The sequence below is a fragment of the Lonchura striata genome, chromosome 11 (genome assembly GCF_046129695.1).
Source record: "Lonchura striata isolate bLonStr1 chromosome 11, bLonStr1.mat, whole genome shotgun sequence".
Lineage (NCBI taxonomy): Eukaryota > Metazoa > Chordata > Aves > Passeriformes > Estrildidae > Lonchura > Lonchura striata.
Genome location: NC_134613.1, coordinates 17195025 through 17213427, shown reverse-complemented (window position 1 = coordinate 17213427; position 18403 = coordinate 17195025). Strand labels below are relative to the sequence as shown.

Below are 18403 nucleotides of genomic sequence, written 5' to 3'. Positions count from 1 at the left end.
AGCAAGGAGAACCCCTGAATTCCATCAGTCCAATGCAGCAGCTCTGCTCCGATGTTTCAGGGGGCTCAGCATATCTCACACCCAGCTCAAAGAACTCAGCAGCAATGGGTTCCCATTTCCAGCCCATTGCTCTGGAGAGCCACACGCCCCCAAATCCCTGGAATTTGCCATGGCTGCTGATGTATGGCTGTTTCTCTCCTGTGGCTGTGGCAGATTGATAGTACTTTGCTCTTTCTTCCTGCTCCTGCCACATGGCAGGCTCCCAGGAGGAAGGAATAAAAGGACCCTGATCACAGATTTCTCCTGAGCAGCAAACCCTTGATATGCAGGCTCTCCAAGCTGCAGAGGGTTTGTCCATGCCTATACAACAAACAATTAGGGGAGAAAAAAAAATAAAATCAGTGTATGATTATAGCCAGGCTTGGCCAAGGCAACATGGGACAGATTTAAGCCTCATCTAAAAGGTAGATCATGGCTCTGATATATATATATGTATATATTTCCCTGCCTTTGAACCTGTAGCAATAATTACATAATGAAAGAGGAGAAAAAAAAAACTTAAAAAATAATTAAAAATCCAAATCACAAAAGCAAAAAGCCAGGCACCCAAGATATCTTTCCAGGAACAGCTCCTTCTGAATTAGAGCTCTGGAATTGTTCTGCAATCAACTCAGCGGACAGTAACCATCTGTTTATGGAAAAAAATGTTAATGGCCCCCAATCATAATCAAATAGGCAACTGCTTTAAGTACCTTTTAACTAACACTAAATTACAATGGAACAGCTCTGCAAGTATTTCTGACATCCACATGCACATCAGCAGTGCCAGCACTTTGATCAGGGCTATTAGAGCAAATATCAAATAAACTGATAGCGATGGGATTCCTCAAACATTACGGAAAGCGTGGGCAGTATTTGTTTATTGTTCATTCAGTTCTCCCCCACCTCCTCCCTGTTTCTGTTTGTTCAGAAAGAAAACACATATATGCATGTGCACACACGTGCACACCACGCACCGGAGCAGACCCCATGAAAGCCTGACCTCTGTGTTTTCCTGTCCAAGGCTGAGCTTCCATATGAATTTTCCAATGTCCAGAAAGCCTTGCGGCATTTTTATCAGCAGGACATCACCCAACTTGTCATTCTATTAAGTTCCCTTAATTCCATGATCCCTCTAAAGGCATCTGTAAGTCCTGTTCCCTCTGCTCTGTGTGGAACTGGCCAGCACATCCAAAAGCTGCAGTACAGAAAGGGGAAATGCAGGCAGGCAGAGCTGTGCACAAACACTGGTGTATGTACAGAGAGGCAGCATGATCACACGCCTTATTTCTTTAGGAAATCAGATTAAAAACCAATTGACTCTTTGCCAGCAGTAACCAAGTCTGAACCATTTGCTGGCACTGGCTCCACTCGAGGAAGAAAACCTTGTTTGGACAACAGAAGTAGTTTTTAATCTCAGAGCCTGGAAAACAGTCAATCTCAGCAAAACTGCAAGTGCTCTTGTCTCTAAATTTTCTCTAGCACCTTTCTCTGCGTATCTCAGCTAACTCCATTTGGTTTTTATTGAAGTTGTGCAGCACCAGGAACACATCACAGACTTGCATGAGTATACATCCTTCATCCTGAGGCAGTTGCAAATGTAACAGAAAACAAGTAAAAGGTAAATATACTTTAGTCCACCAAAGTAAGTATTTACACTCTCCATCACTGCACCATCCAAACATTTTGTATGCCCCAGATGTTTTCTGTGCCATTATTATTCTTTCACAGAATTTAATTTTTCTTAGTCCTGGGACTTGCATGTGGCTTTTTTATTATACTACAAAATTTCATTTCCTGTCATCTGCTGAGATTAAACTCAGATTGGAAGACACTCTTTACAAGGGTTGTAGTGACAAGCCTGACCCCAGGAGGTGAGGTATAAAGCTTTCCACCCTGGGTGGGCACTCAGGGAATGTGGGACACTGGCCCCAGAGTCGCAGCAAGTAGCGACTGAGAGCAGGATATTGGGCTCCTTATTTCCATGTGGTCTACACCATCAAAAAAAAAAAAAAAAAAAAGGCCCTTTGGGGCACAGAGTAAACCAAAGGACTCCAAATTTCAATTTCTTGCTTGTTTAGACCCTTTTCTTTTCCTCACACTAATACAAGGCTTTAAAAAGCATCCCAGCCCCTCCTCTGGATACACCACCCTTCAGCAAGTGGCTGCCTTTCTGCAGCTTCAACGAGTCTCAGTCTTAGCATTCATTTTTCCCAGTGGTTTTCGCTCCACTGCCTCTGTTGCTCACGGAACACCACTTTTCACAAGAAAAAGGAGCTTTGTTTGCCATTTCCCTGCCGCCTCCAGCACCCCAGCTCCAGTGAGCTCCCGTCTCCCCCCAGCTGCCTCAGCCCACCCCGTTCCCTCCCAGCGAGAGCAGCCAAAGCCAACAGGCGGCCAGAAAGGGGCTCTGACCTCCGCCGCTCCGCGCTAATGAATGTCCTCTCCGGAGGGAGCAGGGGAAGGCAGAGGGATGGCCCCGAGCCAGGCTGGGCGAGCTCAGCTGAGGAGCCCAGCGCGTCAGAGCTGCTCTCAAAGGGGCTTTTGTTGGTGCCAGCGCTCCAGCCCCGCGCAGGCACGCTCGGCTCCGCAGGCTTTCCCACCGCTGCATCAGGAACCGGCTCTGGCCCGACTCTGCTGCACTGCTCCAAGGCTGTGCCACCAGCAGAAGACAAAAGAGGACAAACCATCCCCTCGGAGTCTTCTCCCAGCACACATCCCTCAAGCCACAATGACTTTCTCTCCACAAAAGCAGCTGGACGCTTGGCAGCCTGGTTCTAGGGCTGGTGGGCAATCCAGCAGGCTGGCCCAGGGAGCCTTCCAAACACAACGTGACATCCAACTCTGTCAGTCCACGCTCACCTCTCTCTAGGAAATAAACCATCTGCTCAACACTTGGAGAAGCAGAAGGAAAAAGATGTACTCAGAAAGACTCATGAGGTGCTTTAGGTAACATGTCCAACACGAGCACACAATGTTCTGCATCTGACAAAATCAACAGGAAAAGTCTGCTCCTGCAGGCTTGCCAAGCTGGGATTTCAACAACAAGTGGCAATATATCAGCTGGCAACAAACAGCTCCCGAATCAGGGATGCACTTGCCCAAAATGACTCGGAGTTTGGATTTTTTTTTTTCTTCCTTAGTAAATGAGAACACACTGCGTGCCACAAAGGATGCCTCCTGCCCAAGAGTTAACTAAGCAGAGTTTGGGCAGTGTGAGTAGGCTATGGTGGTGCCTATGACAATCATGACTTAATAACCTCCCTGGTTTTGAAGATGTATTTGTCCTCTGTTAATTCCATTTATCCAAGAAAAGCAAATAAAATATGTAGAAACTTTGCAGGGTTGTGGTTTCGTATCAGAATTGGAAGAAACACAGCATGATGAGGAGGAAAGCAGATTTTTATGGCTAAACGGTTTTGCCTCCATTAAACTTCACACACAAGGGCCCATCATGGCACCCCTCTGGTTTCTGGGAATGCAGAATATCCACTGACACACTTATCCAAACACCTCTAAACACATACACACATCTGTTCACCAAGACTTGTTACTCACATTAGGCTCACTTCACTCCCCTTTGATTCTCCCACTGGAGTCAGATGTTACTTTTCCTTTTCATATTTGTATCTCAAAGCTCCATCAGTGGCACATGCCCAAGCACTTCCAATGTGTTCTGACAAATCCCTCCAGAAAGCACATAACATCATCCCAGTTTTACAGATGGGGAAATCAGAGCAGAGGCAGAGGTTAAGAGAGCTAATTGCCTATGGCCACTAAGTGAGTCAGTAGAAGAGCTGGAAATTGATCCCAGGAACCATGTCTTCCATTCCTCTACTCCACCCACCAGTCAGTACACTCCACCAGATGGTTCTTATCATTGGACATATGGACTAAATATTCCTAAATTGGTGTAGAAGAGTCACTATTTAATTAAATGTCCTGTCTTCTATCTCCATAGGATCCATAGGAGAAACTCCAGCCAGAATCCCATCTGGACCAACTCAGGAAATGTCTACGTGAAGAAAACAAAGCCCTAAGAAAGTGCAAGGAACATTCCCAAATCTATCAACCTGCCCTGAAGAAGAGACCACAGCAAGGCAAGGAAAGAGGCAGTGACTCGGGTGCCTTGGGAAAAACTCTTGTTTGTCAAAGCCTGGCTTCAAACAGGGCATGCACAAGCCACCAATTAGGCTGGGAACTACTTTGTCATGTGAAGGCTCTTCTTTCAGCCTTCACTGGGCACCATCAACACTGCCCCACTGGAGATACCAGCAGAGTCACAAAAACCAGATGGCACACAATTATCTACTTCTGGCATTGGCTTTGCCTCATCACAGAGCTGCTGTTCCTAGGACAGAGACCAGTTCTGCCTGGCAAATATCAAATGCCTTCTCAATATCAGTCATACTTGAAATAAATTTCTAAAGTCGTTATTCATGACACAGAGGAGAAAACCTTTCATCAGAGTCATCAGAAAGTGACTTTCCACACCACTGCCTTCCCAGTATGGACATAAAGTGACAGTCCCCACTCTGAGATGGGCACAGAGTGGCTGCACCTGCTTTCCCAAGAGAACTCAAACCAATTTTGCATGCTTCTGTTCCCCGTGCACACCCTGTGCTCTGCAGCCAGCACAGCAGAAGCCCATGCATCATCCCAAGACCATGCTGTCCTGAACACGATGCAGGGCTGGAGGGAGCAGACTCAAAGCTCTCCTGGACAACCTGTAGATGCAGTTATGTACTCAGAAGGAATACACGTCCACACTTCTGCCCAGAGAAGTTCACACAGGTGAGAACCACCAGTCCACTTGCTTCCATTACTCTCTCAACAAACAGAAGAGGACTGCACTCCCTTTGGAAGGATTTGCGTTGTAGGAATAAAGCCACAACACCTTTCCACGTGTGCTATAAGAGCTGGGCAATCCTGGAAGGTGCCTCCTGCTAGGGGAAAGCAACTGCACCTACCTTTCATCCCAAACTTGGACCGCCGGCCATACTTGTTGATCATAATAAAGAGGACGACCAAGAGGACACAAGCAAAAGCTGCCAGCCCAACCGCTATGGAAACCTGGAAGGAAGAAACCTTAGAGTCAACACAGAGGAATTTAGGAGTCTAAATCAGAAATATAGCACCTCCTTGCCCAGCTAACCTTTCTACAGGCTCACACCACCTGCTGCACCCCTGTGGATGTCAGCTATGGAGGAAAGAACAAGCTAAAGCAGCAGGCCCTGGTGCAGCTTGGACGCATTACAGGCTTTTTGCAGGACTGGGAGGTCTGGGATCTTCCCATCAGTGACACTCTCCTGGCACCAGTTTTCTCTCACTCCATATATCTGCAGGGAAAATAAAACCTCTGCTCCAGTGCCTGGGCTCTCCCTGCACTGCATCACACCCCAAGCCTTCATTTGTGACATCACCTCTTTGCCATGACATCACAGCACTAAAGCTCTTCAAAGCTCAGCTGGGAGCACAGTTCTGCCTCCACCCAAAAATCCCTCAGGACAGACTGAGGGAAAATAATAGAACACAAAGAGAAGACAAAAAAAATTAAGTAGAACTAAGGAGTTTTTCCTTGTAAAAAGGAGTTTTCCAAAAGCCTCTGTTTCCTATTTATTGTAATTTTACTAGTAAATATTTATAGTATAGCAATGTCCACATCCTTCACTGGAGCTGTGGTTCCACTATGGCAGTGTACAAGCAGGAAAAGAAAACCTCCTTGCCCTAAAGGGTTTACAAATCCAGGTTTATTTTAATATTTATGAATATTTATTACTTCAAGTCTTTGCTCAAAATACTTTTTATTGCATTGATGTAAACAACAATTTCTCTGGCATGTGTCCAATTGTTCTGTACTGGGTCTTGTGATGCATTTAGACTTTGCTTCCTTTTACAAAACTGTATTCTGCTATAATAGAAAATACATCATTTAACTAAGAAGAAGTAATTTCATTTTGCAATCTTTTTCCCTGCTCTCGGTACATTTGTTATAATATTTTTAAATTTTTATTTTACACTCTATTTTCATCCCTGGCTTGTTTTCTGTGCTTTATATTTAATAATCAGTGCACATTATTACTCCAGCCTCACTGTTCAAAGCTTCCACTTCAGTTAAAGGAGATTTTCTGTTAGATGAGAACTGAAACCAGGGTGGACGGAGTTTTGCTTATTCTGTTGACACCTCGTGGATTTCAGGATCTTAAAACTTTTACAGAATTAGAGCAATTGTGTAACATGCTAATTTTTTTCTTCTAATATTTATGCACACTTTTTTTTTTTCTTTTTCCTACTGGGATTCTGCAGAAGAAAGACAATGCTGAGATCTGATAAGCCCTAGACTTACTTTTCTTTTTCATTTTAGGCATGTCCTGCACAGCAGGAGAGAGGGCAAACACACATTGACAGAATTGAACCAAACTAAACCCAGGTCTTTCACCAGGCTAAGCTTACCAGATCAATAACAGTCCAAAACACACAATTGCCTGTTTGTTTGTTCTCTGGGTGCTGCTTTTTAAGAGTGAGAATTTCTGACCCTGCCAGCAGAGACTTCACAGGATGCCTTATTTTCAAAGGGTTCCCTGGTTTCACACTGCAGACCCAAGAGGATCAGATGGTTTGTGTCAGTGTTTTACCTGCCCAACACAAGCCACAAAATCCTTCTGATTCCTGCCTTGAGTCATAAAGGAAGAGATTTCTCTTGCAAACAACTCAAAACAGCAGAGAAATACAAATACTGAGCAATTCTGTAGAGAAGACACCAGGACTCACCCCAAAAGTGTCCTCCTCTGGTTTGTGGGTCACAGTGATCGGTGGGGTGGGACTCACTTCATAATCACCGACTGAAACCAAAACATCAAAGACAGAAAACTCAGTGTGGCTCCCATGGGACTCCCAAGGCATCAGCACATTCCAGCAGCAGTGCCTGGCCCAAGGAGATTCAGTTCACCCCTAAGAGAGGCTGCAGCTTTCTGTTTGAGAAGGCACAAATCAACCATCAGAGAGTTCCCTTCTGCACACCAGCAGAGAAAACACAGACCAGCACTATGTTGATGTTGTTCCAGCCTCACAAATGAGAAACATTTGGGTGCCTGGTGTCCTGGAATAGTCTCCCACCACCCTTGAGCCTTCTTCCTATTTTCAGAAATTTACTGAGCTAAGTGGGGTTAAAACACAACTGACTCCAGCAAAACTTGATCTGAACAAACATTAAGATGAATGCTTTTTGTGGTGTATGATATGTTTTGCAGGGGGAGGGAAGAATCTGTTGAAGAAACACAACAGAATTGAGACCTGCTTCTCATCCCAGCCCACAGCAGAGAGATGTTGTTGGGGACAGCCCAGCCTGCCTGAAATTAAGATCCCTTTTGCTACACCACAACCAACCATCATTTCCTTTATAGGACCTTATTTGGGAAACACTAGAGGCAGATGAAGATCTCCTGGTCTCATAAGATTATCAAGCGGATCACAAGCTCCCCAACAATCTTGTTCATGCACAGGGAAGCCAGGGTTTTGTGCAACCTCCACCAACCTGCTTCTGGCTTCCTCATTCTTGCTATGTAAATCACAGAGGGGAAGGGGAAATCACAGAAACAAACCAGCCACAGTATTCAAAGGGCAAGGAGACACTTACTTGAGACAAAGCTGTCCGTGCTCTCTGTGGAAAGGACAAAGAGAAAAGCAACACAGTCAGCAGCACAGCAAAGGGAGAGGGGCCTCCTTCCCCACCCACCTCAGACATACTCCACCACCCCAAAGAGACCAGGAAACCAACTAATCATATTTTTCCCTCTTGGGCAACTGTTCCTGGAAATTGCAGTGCATGTGCCAGCAGGACTTGCTGGAGGTCAGGATGGAGAACCTTGGGCTGAAAGAGGAGGGGGAGGATGCTACCATGGGGCCAAAATGGAGAACAAGGAGCACTTCTGAATGATGGTAAACACCCCTGCTTTCAGCAGACAAGCAAAGCTCAACAGACACACAGGGCTCTGCAGGACTGACATGGAGGGGAGAGAAACAGGTTTTGCCTTGCATAGCAGTGTCCACCTATGGACAAAATCCTTCAAGGATAAGGACCAGTTCCCTTATAGAGGGAAGGAGAGCCCAGCTTGGGGCCAGGAGTTAGAGGAGATCTCTTGTGACCTTCATGAGCCACTCAGAACAGCTGAGAGCTTCTGAACTGCACACGGAAGCTGTGGCTGTCCAGGAGCTGCCTCTTGCCTGAGACAACCACAGCAGGCTCTGCTGTCAGCCTGCTGACTGCTCCAGTCTATTCAGCAAAGCTCCTTCAGCTCCAGAGGTGGCCGAGGCCCCAGACAGTGAGGTCTAAAGCCCTCGGTGACACTCAGTTTACACAGAGTGAGAATCACGTCAGCTTCCAATTCACTCGCCCCTGTAAGACACTGAGCTGATATTAACTGGAGTTTGCACAGCTTTGCTGGCAGAGGGCTCCTGGAAGGATGCTGGAATGCTCACACTGGAACATGGGTGAGGTTTGGAAGGGGAGTGTAAAACAAACCCCAGGTGACAAACATGCCTTTCCCAGGGGAAAAAAAAACAGAACAAATATTTTTTGTTTTCAGTCAAGCAAAAGAGTAACTTTCCCTAGCTTTTTCCAGCAAGAGAGGGAAAAAAAAAAAAAAAAAGGAAGAAAATATTTTATTTTGAGACTTTTTCTTCTCTATTAAGGCAAAGTCTAGTAATAAAATTCTTGCTGCTTCTACATTTTCCCCTTTCCATTTTTCTCTGCTGGACTAAGTAAATTCAACAGAAATGCACAAAAAGGTTCTTTTCCTATTATACCCTATTTTTCCAAGCATAAAAAACAGCCAAGAAATTTCAGCCAACTTGAGTTCTATGAGAAGTTCTCAAAGAACTGAACACCCATCACAGGTACATTAACCTCTGTGGATTAAATGAGTTAGTAGCCTGTGGCAGAGATACCAATGACAACATGCAATGAGATTCTTAAAGGAAATTACACAAATCTGTCATGGGAGCCACTGCCCTGCAGCATCAGAGAGAAGGCAGATGTGGCATGCAGCTTACATGTCCCAGATCCCAGCTTCTAACAGCACCTTGTTCCTCTCAGCCCAAAAAGCAGTGTGGCCTTTTATCAATAACAGGGTTTTGACCAGGGATATAAAATACATGATCAAAGGTCCTTTTCTGTGCTGACCAAGTCTTCCAGGCACTATGTTTTCATTAATGAATTAAGAATAATAATCTCACCCTGGGTAGTGACAGCAAAGCCCTTGCATGTGTGAATTGCAACAAGAGGCTTGAATGAGCCATGCTGGGGAACCTTCAGTGTGTGGCATTTTCTGAAGGATCTACCTTCAAATGGGAAATTATAAATGTCAGCTGCAGTGAATGTATATGCCAGCTGTGGTAGTGGACGAAGCAACAAGCTTCAAGGAAAGTAAATTACATCCTGCATTGGGCTGACAGGGTCTGCCAGGGTGAGGAATGGCTTGGGACTTTGGATCAGAAGAAATAAAGGAAATGGGTCAGTAAGCATCCCACACCAACAACACATGAGGCATGGGTGGAGCTGCATTCACAAGGGCAGTATTTTACATTTATTCACAGAGCCCCATTCTCCCAGAGCCTCTTACACAAGATGCTCTTCAAACAATGTGCTTTTCCACACCACAGTGTGGCTCAGATTCCTTTCCAAAATCAGCTCTCCAGAAGGGAAGCATATCTGCCTCCCTTTCCTGCATGTCCAGCACCTACTTAGGAGCTGCCCTCGTTTCACAGATGGGGAAATTGAGTCACAAAGGTGGGACCTGACAGAGCTGAGACTGCAAACCTGTGCGTCTCTCCTCACCCACCTACATTTGATATGCTCTTCTGCCCTGACAGAAGGAAATATAAATAGGTCAGATAGTCAAATAGGGCAGCATCCTTGAAGTCAGAATACACATTTTCCACTCCCATCCATATCAGCTCATTTGTTCAATTGTCAGATCTTCAAGGCAGAGATTTGGGTTTGCATTTATGATATTTGACCTGCGGGAAAACTCTGTGTACATATATGGTGTGATATAAATAATAAATGAGAGTACCGTTGGTATTTTGCTATATTTAGCAAACGCCCTATTTTGCTGGATTTTCTTGGGCTGCAGGGGCCAATTTAGAGCTGCCACTTTCTCATGGCATCATTCCTGAAGGCAACACAGATCTTAACTCCATGATGGCCAGCATGGTGTTGCACTGTCAGGGAACAGACCAAGCTGCTCCTACAGAGCAGACAGGCCATGACAAAAGTCTCTACAGTGCTTCCCAGAGATGGATCTTCATATCCTCAAACACTTTTTTTTTTTTTTTTTACGCATAAGCTGTGAATCACCAAGGAGTGCAACAGGGAATTCCAAGCAATCAGTTAAGAAATCCCAGCAAACTGATGCAAAGTGACTAATTGAGCTGTCGCATCTTTTGTAGCCCTGTCATCCTGGAATTGCACATATTGCATTTAGAAAGAAAACAATCCTGACACCGCTGCATCCAGCTTTTATCATTGCACAGATGCAAGCTAGAAGTAAAAGAAACAAAGGGACAGGCTGCATCACTTCAAAGGCTTTTCCTTTCTATAGCTTATGACTACCACAAAGCAGAACACTTTCTCTAGAAAAAAATCAGCAACATCATTGGGGCACCCAAAAAGAGATCCAAAATAATTGGCCAAACTTACATCCTATTCCCATGGAAATTCCTAAAGGTCTTTAAAATAAATAAATAAACACACTACAGAATATGCTACAAAATAAAATTATCTAAAGCAGTTAGCACCTCTCCAGCATTAAAGAATCCATATGACACCAAAGTACACTTGTGTAGGAAAATCCTACTGGTCAGAAGAAGAGGCTGCCAGGGGTCACCTCTTCCAACCTGATGTTCAGACAAAGCCAACTTGGGTTGTCAAGGCCTTGTTGAGGTGCAAGGATTCCTGGCAGGGCCATAGTAAGACCTTCGGATTGCAAGGAGCCCTGATGAGATAAACTGAATATCCTACCTGGAAAAGGCTTTTCAAGGAAGTGTCCTTTGATAGTTTGGTTGGCTGAGCCCAGCTGGTTGGTAGCCACAATCGTGTAGTTGCCATTGTTGTAGTGAGTGGGTTTGTTGAAGAGCAGACAACCCTCAGACACTTCCCCTTGTTGGTAAAACTCCATGCGGATGATCTCCGTCTCCCGGAGGACCTGGCCGTTGTGCAGCCAGTGAAGGGTGGGAGCTGGGTTCCCATGCACTGCAAACGCAATGCAGTGGTCCATGTGTAGCACCGGCTCCTCCAGAGTAAGGATGCGAGGGGGATCTAGCAGAGAGAAACATGGCAGGCTCACAGCAACCTCCACCCAACGCCACCACTCTGTGCACCACAGAAACTAAGAGCAATGAAAACCTCCAAAATCACTGGTTCCTTCTACTCTTCCCATGGAGGACTGTAAAGAAGCAGCACTGTCATGAGAACCACTCCACCCTCCCTCAAAGGAGGGTCTGAGTCCTCTTGGCCTCCCAAACAGGGGTATAAATAAAAGACAGGGATGGAAATTTCACCAGCCCAGAAACAATTAAGCTTAAACTGTCCTGTCCACACATCTACCACTGCTCTCCTTCCCCCTAGGGATCCCAGGGACACTGCCTGTCCCCATTAAGGAGGACACGGTGACGTAGCAATGTTCCATTACATTACAGATGTGCAAGGTGCCCGTGGCAGGTCTCCAGTCACACCAAGCAATTCTGGATTGCATAGCTGTGGAAGCAAACATCCCCCAGAGACTGTCTGTCCTTGGGGGCTTTGACTGCCTGAATATCCCAAAGGAGTTCTCACTCGCCGAACAGCCGCCAGGGGTGTTTTAATTAGACGGAGTAGAGTGGGAGAGGGATAAGAAAAGCAGAAACTCCACCTGCAATTTATTGCATATGCATTGTCTTCCCCTAGGGACACACCGAGAATTCAAATGTTGCTCTGCTATAACTTCTGAAACCCCATTTACAACGCCTACACCTAAGGTCCCAAACCCCAAGGCTGGCAAGGACTGAACTAGAAGAACAAGTTTGGTGCAAAGATATGTGACACAATGATTTATGTCTTCCCTAAAACTCTTCTTTTCCTGCTACCATCCAGCTGCAAAGACAATCCATTTGGCATCCACAAGGAAGAAAACCAACATACTAAATTTGACCCATCTTTGTGAAAAAAGACACTGAATTTTTAAGTCAGTGAAGTTGAGAAAGGAGAAAAATGTGCAAAGCTGGTTGGATCTCAGCAAAATTCTCCCACCAGAGCCCATCTACCCTGAACCACACAGTCATGTCCCTCTTTCATTTGCGAGCCCAGATCCGCATGTGGCTTGTTCATATCTTCCTGGCAAGGGGATTCAAAACAGGCAGCCACCTACATGCACAAACCCAGATCTTTTCAGTGTAAAATTACAGCCTGAGTGATGGCTCTGTGCAACAAGAGCAAGGGTAGCAGAAACTGTCAGCAGCTTAGAGGATTTCACGGGTGAAAATAGGCATGGGCATAGTGCTGTTTAAGGGGTGGAGGAACAGATGCTAAAACACCGTGCAAAAAACATCCATCTGCTGACCAGTCAGCTCTGAGCTGGGCTGAACTTTAATTACCTCCATCCTTCAATCCATCAATAGTACTTATTGGAAGGAAGATGAAAGTAGTAAAGCATCACACAGCATGAATGGTTTTACCAAGAGCAGTTAGAATCCCACAAGGGTCTCTGCTCTACATGGCAAGGTCGAGGTGGGGGACATTTTCAAACTACAGAGTAAGGGCAAATATTACAGACACAGCAAAATATAGCAAATCTCAGCTGCTTGAGACCACAAAGCTGTGTAAACTTCCTTTTAAGGTCAGGGTTTTGTTATATTAGAAAGCACAAAGAAAGTTGAGCTACTTGCAGATAAAAGTGAACAGTTCAAATTTGACACATGCACATTTATATGACATTTGCAGTTTAACTTTGTAGGATCTGACCTGAGAGGAAGTCCTAACATCCCTGAAATTAGTGGCAAGTTTTAAACTGTCTTTAGCAAGGGTGCCATTGAACCTCTCACATAGCATCAGGAAAGAAACTTTGCTTTTGTTAAGAGATTTTTAGTCCCTCTATGGCTTTCCTTTAGTCTATTGAATCTTCCAAGACACAGGCAGGAAACTTCCACCACCACCACTGTGACACTGCTGTTCCTTCCCTGCTCTTGTGCTCATTTCTGGATCAATGCAGGCATCAGGAAAGCAAAATTACTGACGTTTGAGAAGGAGAGCTGTGCGAGGATCCACCTCCAGCTCACTGTGCTCAGCTCCTCCTATTCTTCACCCACAAAATCAGTATGACACAGGTAGCAAGTGGCCTTGCATTCAAACAGCTCCCAGGGCAGCCCCTCTGGGCTCTGTAGGGACAAGGTCTCTCCACTGGTACTTACAGTAGACAGTGAGCAGCACACTGGCATTGCTCATCCCCACCACGTTCTCAGCTATGCAGGTAAGCAGGAATCCATTGTCCTCGCTGGTGACATTCACCAAGGTCAAGTTGATGGCATGAACATTGGTCCAGTTGAGGTTGGTCTAAAAATCCCAGAGAGAAATACAGACAGAAATCAGTATCTGGTGGCTCCTTTCCTCCCCTCTTCCACTCCCAGAAAAGGAGGATCACAGTTTCCATGTGAGGAGGTCTCCACAATCCAAAGACAGCTGGGATCTGGGTGAAGGGAGGTATTTCCTCACCTGATCAAACACACCACATCTTGTAAGAGGGAATACAGGGAAGGGGAGAGCCATTGTAGCATTGATAAACATGGCCAGCCTCTAGAAAATCTTACTTAGCTATTGCAAACAGACAGTTTCACTGGAGTTGGATCAGAGGACACATGAGTTAATTCAATCAGGGAGCACTGAGCTCTGAGGCTCTCTCATCTTCACTTTCTGGCCCTACAGAGGAAATATTTTCCTGCCTTCTGGGAGCCCCCAGCTTCTCATGTGGATAGAGCATGACTTCAGCTTTCCTTTGGATACAACAATTTCTCTTTTCTCATACCATCTACCTGACTCTCTGCCCTGCACGCACGGACCTGGGAAACCATGGGGGCTGCTTTACTCTTGCCACACTGGGCACAGGCAGCCCTCAGGCATTGCAGCCCCTACCTGGTGGGTGTTGATGGAGTGGAGCTCAGCCACGGTCCAGTCCACGTCCGGCAGTGGCGATCCTGAGCCATTGCAGGTGATGACGGCGTTCTCCCCTTCCCGCACCGTCAGGTTCACGTGGCTCACACTGATCTCAGGAAGGTCTAGAGGAGACAAAAAACCTACTCAGGTGTGGGGCAGGAAGTGTGTGGACCCAGGTCCCACCAAGCTGCTTTCCAAATCAGCCTCCAGCACCCCGAGATGAGTAGCATGAGGCAACAGAATGGCCTCGTCCTACCAAGAAAAGGAGGGGTGCTGGAGACAGGGGAAAATGTAGACACTGGAGATGTGCCAGCTGAGCAGACCCTCTCATCAGCTTTGAATCCAAAAGTTGCTGTCCAATTCTGGCCACTCTTCCTCTCACACAACCCCCATACCCATCTCTCTACTCCCACGGAAGCTGCTCACGAGGGCAGTCACCTGGGATGAGAAAACTGTGTGTACTGGGAGAGGATCCAAGGCATCCCCACCCCCAGGGACAAGGCACAGAGCACTCAGCATTCCAGGTGAAGAAAGTATCCCTCTAATTTATAACAATCAAGAAAAGATGACCAAGGATGTGTCCTCATATTAACTGCAGCTCTTCTAATAGAAGGTGCCCTTGCTCTTCCTCGGTGGTAGCAGAGGGATTCACTGATTTATGGTGCCTGTGATTTACACCAGTTCCACAGGCACCAAATATCCTTGTGATGTGAAACAAGACAGTGCTGGTTGCAAGAAAGACAAAGTCTTCTTGAGTAAGGGAGGCTTTCAGAGGCAAATTGAGTAAGCAGGGCAGGAGGAACTGACCAGTGGTCCCATCCCACCACAGGGCAGCAGCATCCCTCATGCCAAGGCAAAGTCATGGATGGGGACACACACACCCTTTCATGGCCATCAGAGAGTGGCACCAGGAAGGAGCATTGTACTGATTAGGGTGATACCAGAAGAAAGAAATCAGCAGTCAAAACCTGGCAAAGCTGCATATGTGGCAGGAATAGTGGAGAAGGAGATGGGAAGGACAATGTATGGTCTTCTCCAGGCTGAGCTGGGATCAAACATGGCCACACCAAGCCATGCCTGCCCTCAGCACCAAAGGACAAGGACAAATCAACATCCCTGGAGTCTTAATGCTTGAACAGAAAGACTCCTCTTGAGGAAAGCAGACCACTGTGGCTCCCTACCCTTCCAGGACTTTGCATGGTCAGAGGAGATGCTTACCCTGCACATCAGCACATTTTTGCTCCCAAATCAGCACCCTGCTGTCCCCTGCAGTCTAATACCACCATTGATGGAGCCATCTCTCCTCCTCTCCCTGATCCCTAAGGATTTTTTTGTTGCTGTTTAATCCTTGCAGTTTATTCATCCCATGTGGGGCGGAAATTACAGCACTCTCAAATCTTTTTAGTTCATCCACACAAAGGCACACTTTGGCCAATTTCCAGAGCTTAAAGTGACAGGGTGAACTTGGGAAAAAAAAAACAACTAACCAACAAAACAAAAAAAACAAGTCATGCAAATTCAAACGTGTGTGCTGTTTGTCTACTACTGCTACAAGTAACAAGCCCAAATCCCTAGTACAGAGGATGATTATATAAAAAAAAAAAAGTCTAGTTTTCCTCCTTTTTCCAGCTTGTGAGTTTGACAGCTGCTTGTGTACAGAAAATTTAATTGCTCTGTGGAAGGTACATCTCTTTTTCCTTACTCTGCAAGGGATGCTTTCCAGTAATAGCAATAGCAGAGCAAAACCTGACACAAAACAGGCAGCTGATGTGTGAACAAGGTGAAGGAAAAAGGGATAACTATTGAACATGCCTCATGTTGCTCCTGGGGCCGCTGGACTCTTTTAAACATCAGTAGGAAATAGAAAGAGATATAAAGTCACTTCTGGCTCTTCCCTACAGATATGGGATTTCAATTGAAAAATAAAACAAAAGAAAATGAATAGAGACATGTATTTCCTAAGAGTAATTATAAAAGATTCAGTGTCAGGGTCTTTTAACAATATGCTGCTTCTAGGATTCGTTAGGCACAGGAAGATTTACATGAAACAGCTCTTTTCAAGACATCACACAGACTCACTACAGACACTTTGACAAGCAGCAGCAATGCAGTGAAGAAAATGCCCCAAATCACCCAATATCTTTCATATGCACATTAATAGGAGCCTCACATTTACCCAGATATTCTATTTTTAATCTACAAACTATGCCAACCAGCTTCAACCCCCTTGTTCTCAACCACGTGGTGAGATCCTGCTACAGCAGGTTCCTGAAGCTGAGGTGCTGGGTTGGACAGGAATCCCTCCTGGCCTCCCTCGTGTCCAGCCCAGGGACCCTTACCACACTGGGTGATGTTCATCTCCTTCAAAGTGATGATGGCTGCATCCATGGTCATGCAGTAGAGATCCTGGTACTGCAGGTTTGCCTCGCTCTTCTCCTGCCAGAGCTGGATCCAGCGGATGTCGCAGCTGCAGTTAAAAAGGTTCCTCTCTAGTCTCCTGCGGGCAGAGAGGGGTGAGAAAGGATGGTGGGGTGGGGAAGGATGAGCAGAGCTGTCACCTGGCTCTGAGACCCCCAAGGAGGACAGCCACCATGCATGTGTAAGAGCTAAAGCTGAACCTTCTCTGCGTTATCCCCTGGGCTCTTCTGGCACTTATTATTCCTGTCCTTGCCACAGTCACACATCCATGCATTTACACAGTCTCCTTCATGCGTGCACACAAGGTTTTACATCTCCCAGGCAGCACACAGACACAGTCACTGCCTCTCACCACAAGATCTGCACTACTGAGGCTTGGTGGCACAGTCACCCAGACACCCAAAAGAGTCACCCCTCAGCAGAGGAGCAGACAGCTTCAAATCCCACTTCAGCAGTGGTCCTAGACTCTGCTGGGCAAAGCACAATTCAAGTCCCCACAGGCACTCAGAGAAGCTGGCAGCCCTTCTCCCAAGTTCCTTGTACAAACACAGGCTCCTGGTGACCCAGAACACAAGCTAATGTGCAGGGGAACATGCATTTTAATCAAATCAATCAGCACTGTGCTGAGACCCTGCTGACCTGGCCAGGAGAAATGGAGAAAAGCACTGCCTTTAATGTACTTCATTTAAACCACACTTACACATAGTTTATATACCAGGAATGTTTATTATAATTGATTTTCCAACCTATTAACCATTTCATTTACATTTTTAAAGCTCTGCAGGTGTCTGTGGGCATGCAAGAAGGCCAAGTCCCAGCAGGGAGAATAGCCCAGTGCTCAGTCAAGACTGAGCTACCAAAGCTGGCTGCAATAATTTGAGCAAAACCAGGAGTTACAACCTGAACAAACAAAATATCTCCCCACACAACTGTAAAGCAAAGAGAGTTGGGATCAGCAGAGCCAGAAGTGCCAAAGATGAGCTCAGACACCCCAAAGCAGAAGGGCACCTCCAAAGGTCAAACCATTGTTTCATGTGATATCTAGATCCCCCATCATACAGGGGAAAGCTTTTTTCCTGCTCTGTTTCACGTGTTACTGCAAAATTCATGCTTGCTTTTACAAAATTAATTTCACTGACTAACAGGATTTGGAAACAACCTTCCAAACATCTGCAGCTGCTGTTTTGTCAATACAGTGCTGCAAAAGGAGGAACTGAAAGGGTCTTCTGGTAGCACCCAGGGCTGCTTAACCAGAACCCTAATGGTGCCATTTTGCATTTTCAGATACATCAAGATGTCATCTGACCTTTTTTTTCAGAGCAAACACTGAGTTAAGCTTCACTCTGTGGCTTTTCATTAGTTCATTTCTTTCCCACCAAAGGCACATAAACCTCTGTGACACAGGTACAAGGCTCAGACAAGCAACTCAAAGGCCAAAGCACTAAATTTAACAGACCAGAGCAGATTAGCACAGTGATTTGAGTGATGAGACATTCCCTGCGTGCTCTGACAGGTACTGCCAGGGCTTTGCACAGGCTTTACATCCTCTTCTACACAACCATGAATCTCCTTCTCAGGAGCCCCCAGAATTACTGATGCCAACAGGACACGGGATGGCAAGTGGGTAAGGGCAGGACGGGTAACTGGGGATGTACCCTGGGCCCTGGCAGGGAGTGGGGGATCTCAGATGCAATGGGGCAGAAATTCTGCCCTGCTGCAAATATCCTCACCAAAGGAGGCTGCTGGGAGAGCTGCTGTCCTAGC

The 18403-nt window shown here is 46.0% G+C and overlaps 1 protein-coding gene across 3 annotated transcripts in view; it reads right to left on the bottom strand.

Annotated features, from left to right (window-relative positions):
- Positions 1-18403, bottom strand: part of NTRK3 (neurotrophic receptor tyrosine kinase 3) — a 201840-nt gene that overhangs the window by 125245 nt on the left and 58192 nt on the right. For all 3 annotated transcript variants that reach the window (XM_021530338.3, XM_021530339.3, XM_021530340.3), the window contains exons 5-11: positions 16561-16718; positions 14201-14343; positions 13483-13624; positions 11060-11356; positions 7676-7699; positions 6811-6881; positions 5010-5112 (exon numbers count right to left, since the gene is read on the bottom strand). In XM_021530338.3, the coding sequence (XP_021386013.1) occupies positions 5010-5112; positions 6811-6881; positions 7676-7699; positions 11060-11356; positions 13483-13624; positions 14201-14343; positions 16561-16718 (938 nt within the window). The remainder of the gene's footprint in view (positions 1-5009; positions 5113-6810; positions 6882-7675; positions 7700-11059; positions 11357-13482; positions 13625-14200; positions 14344-16560; positions 16719-18403) is intronic.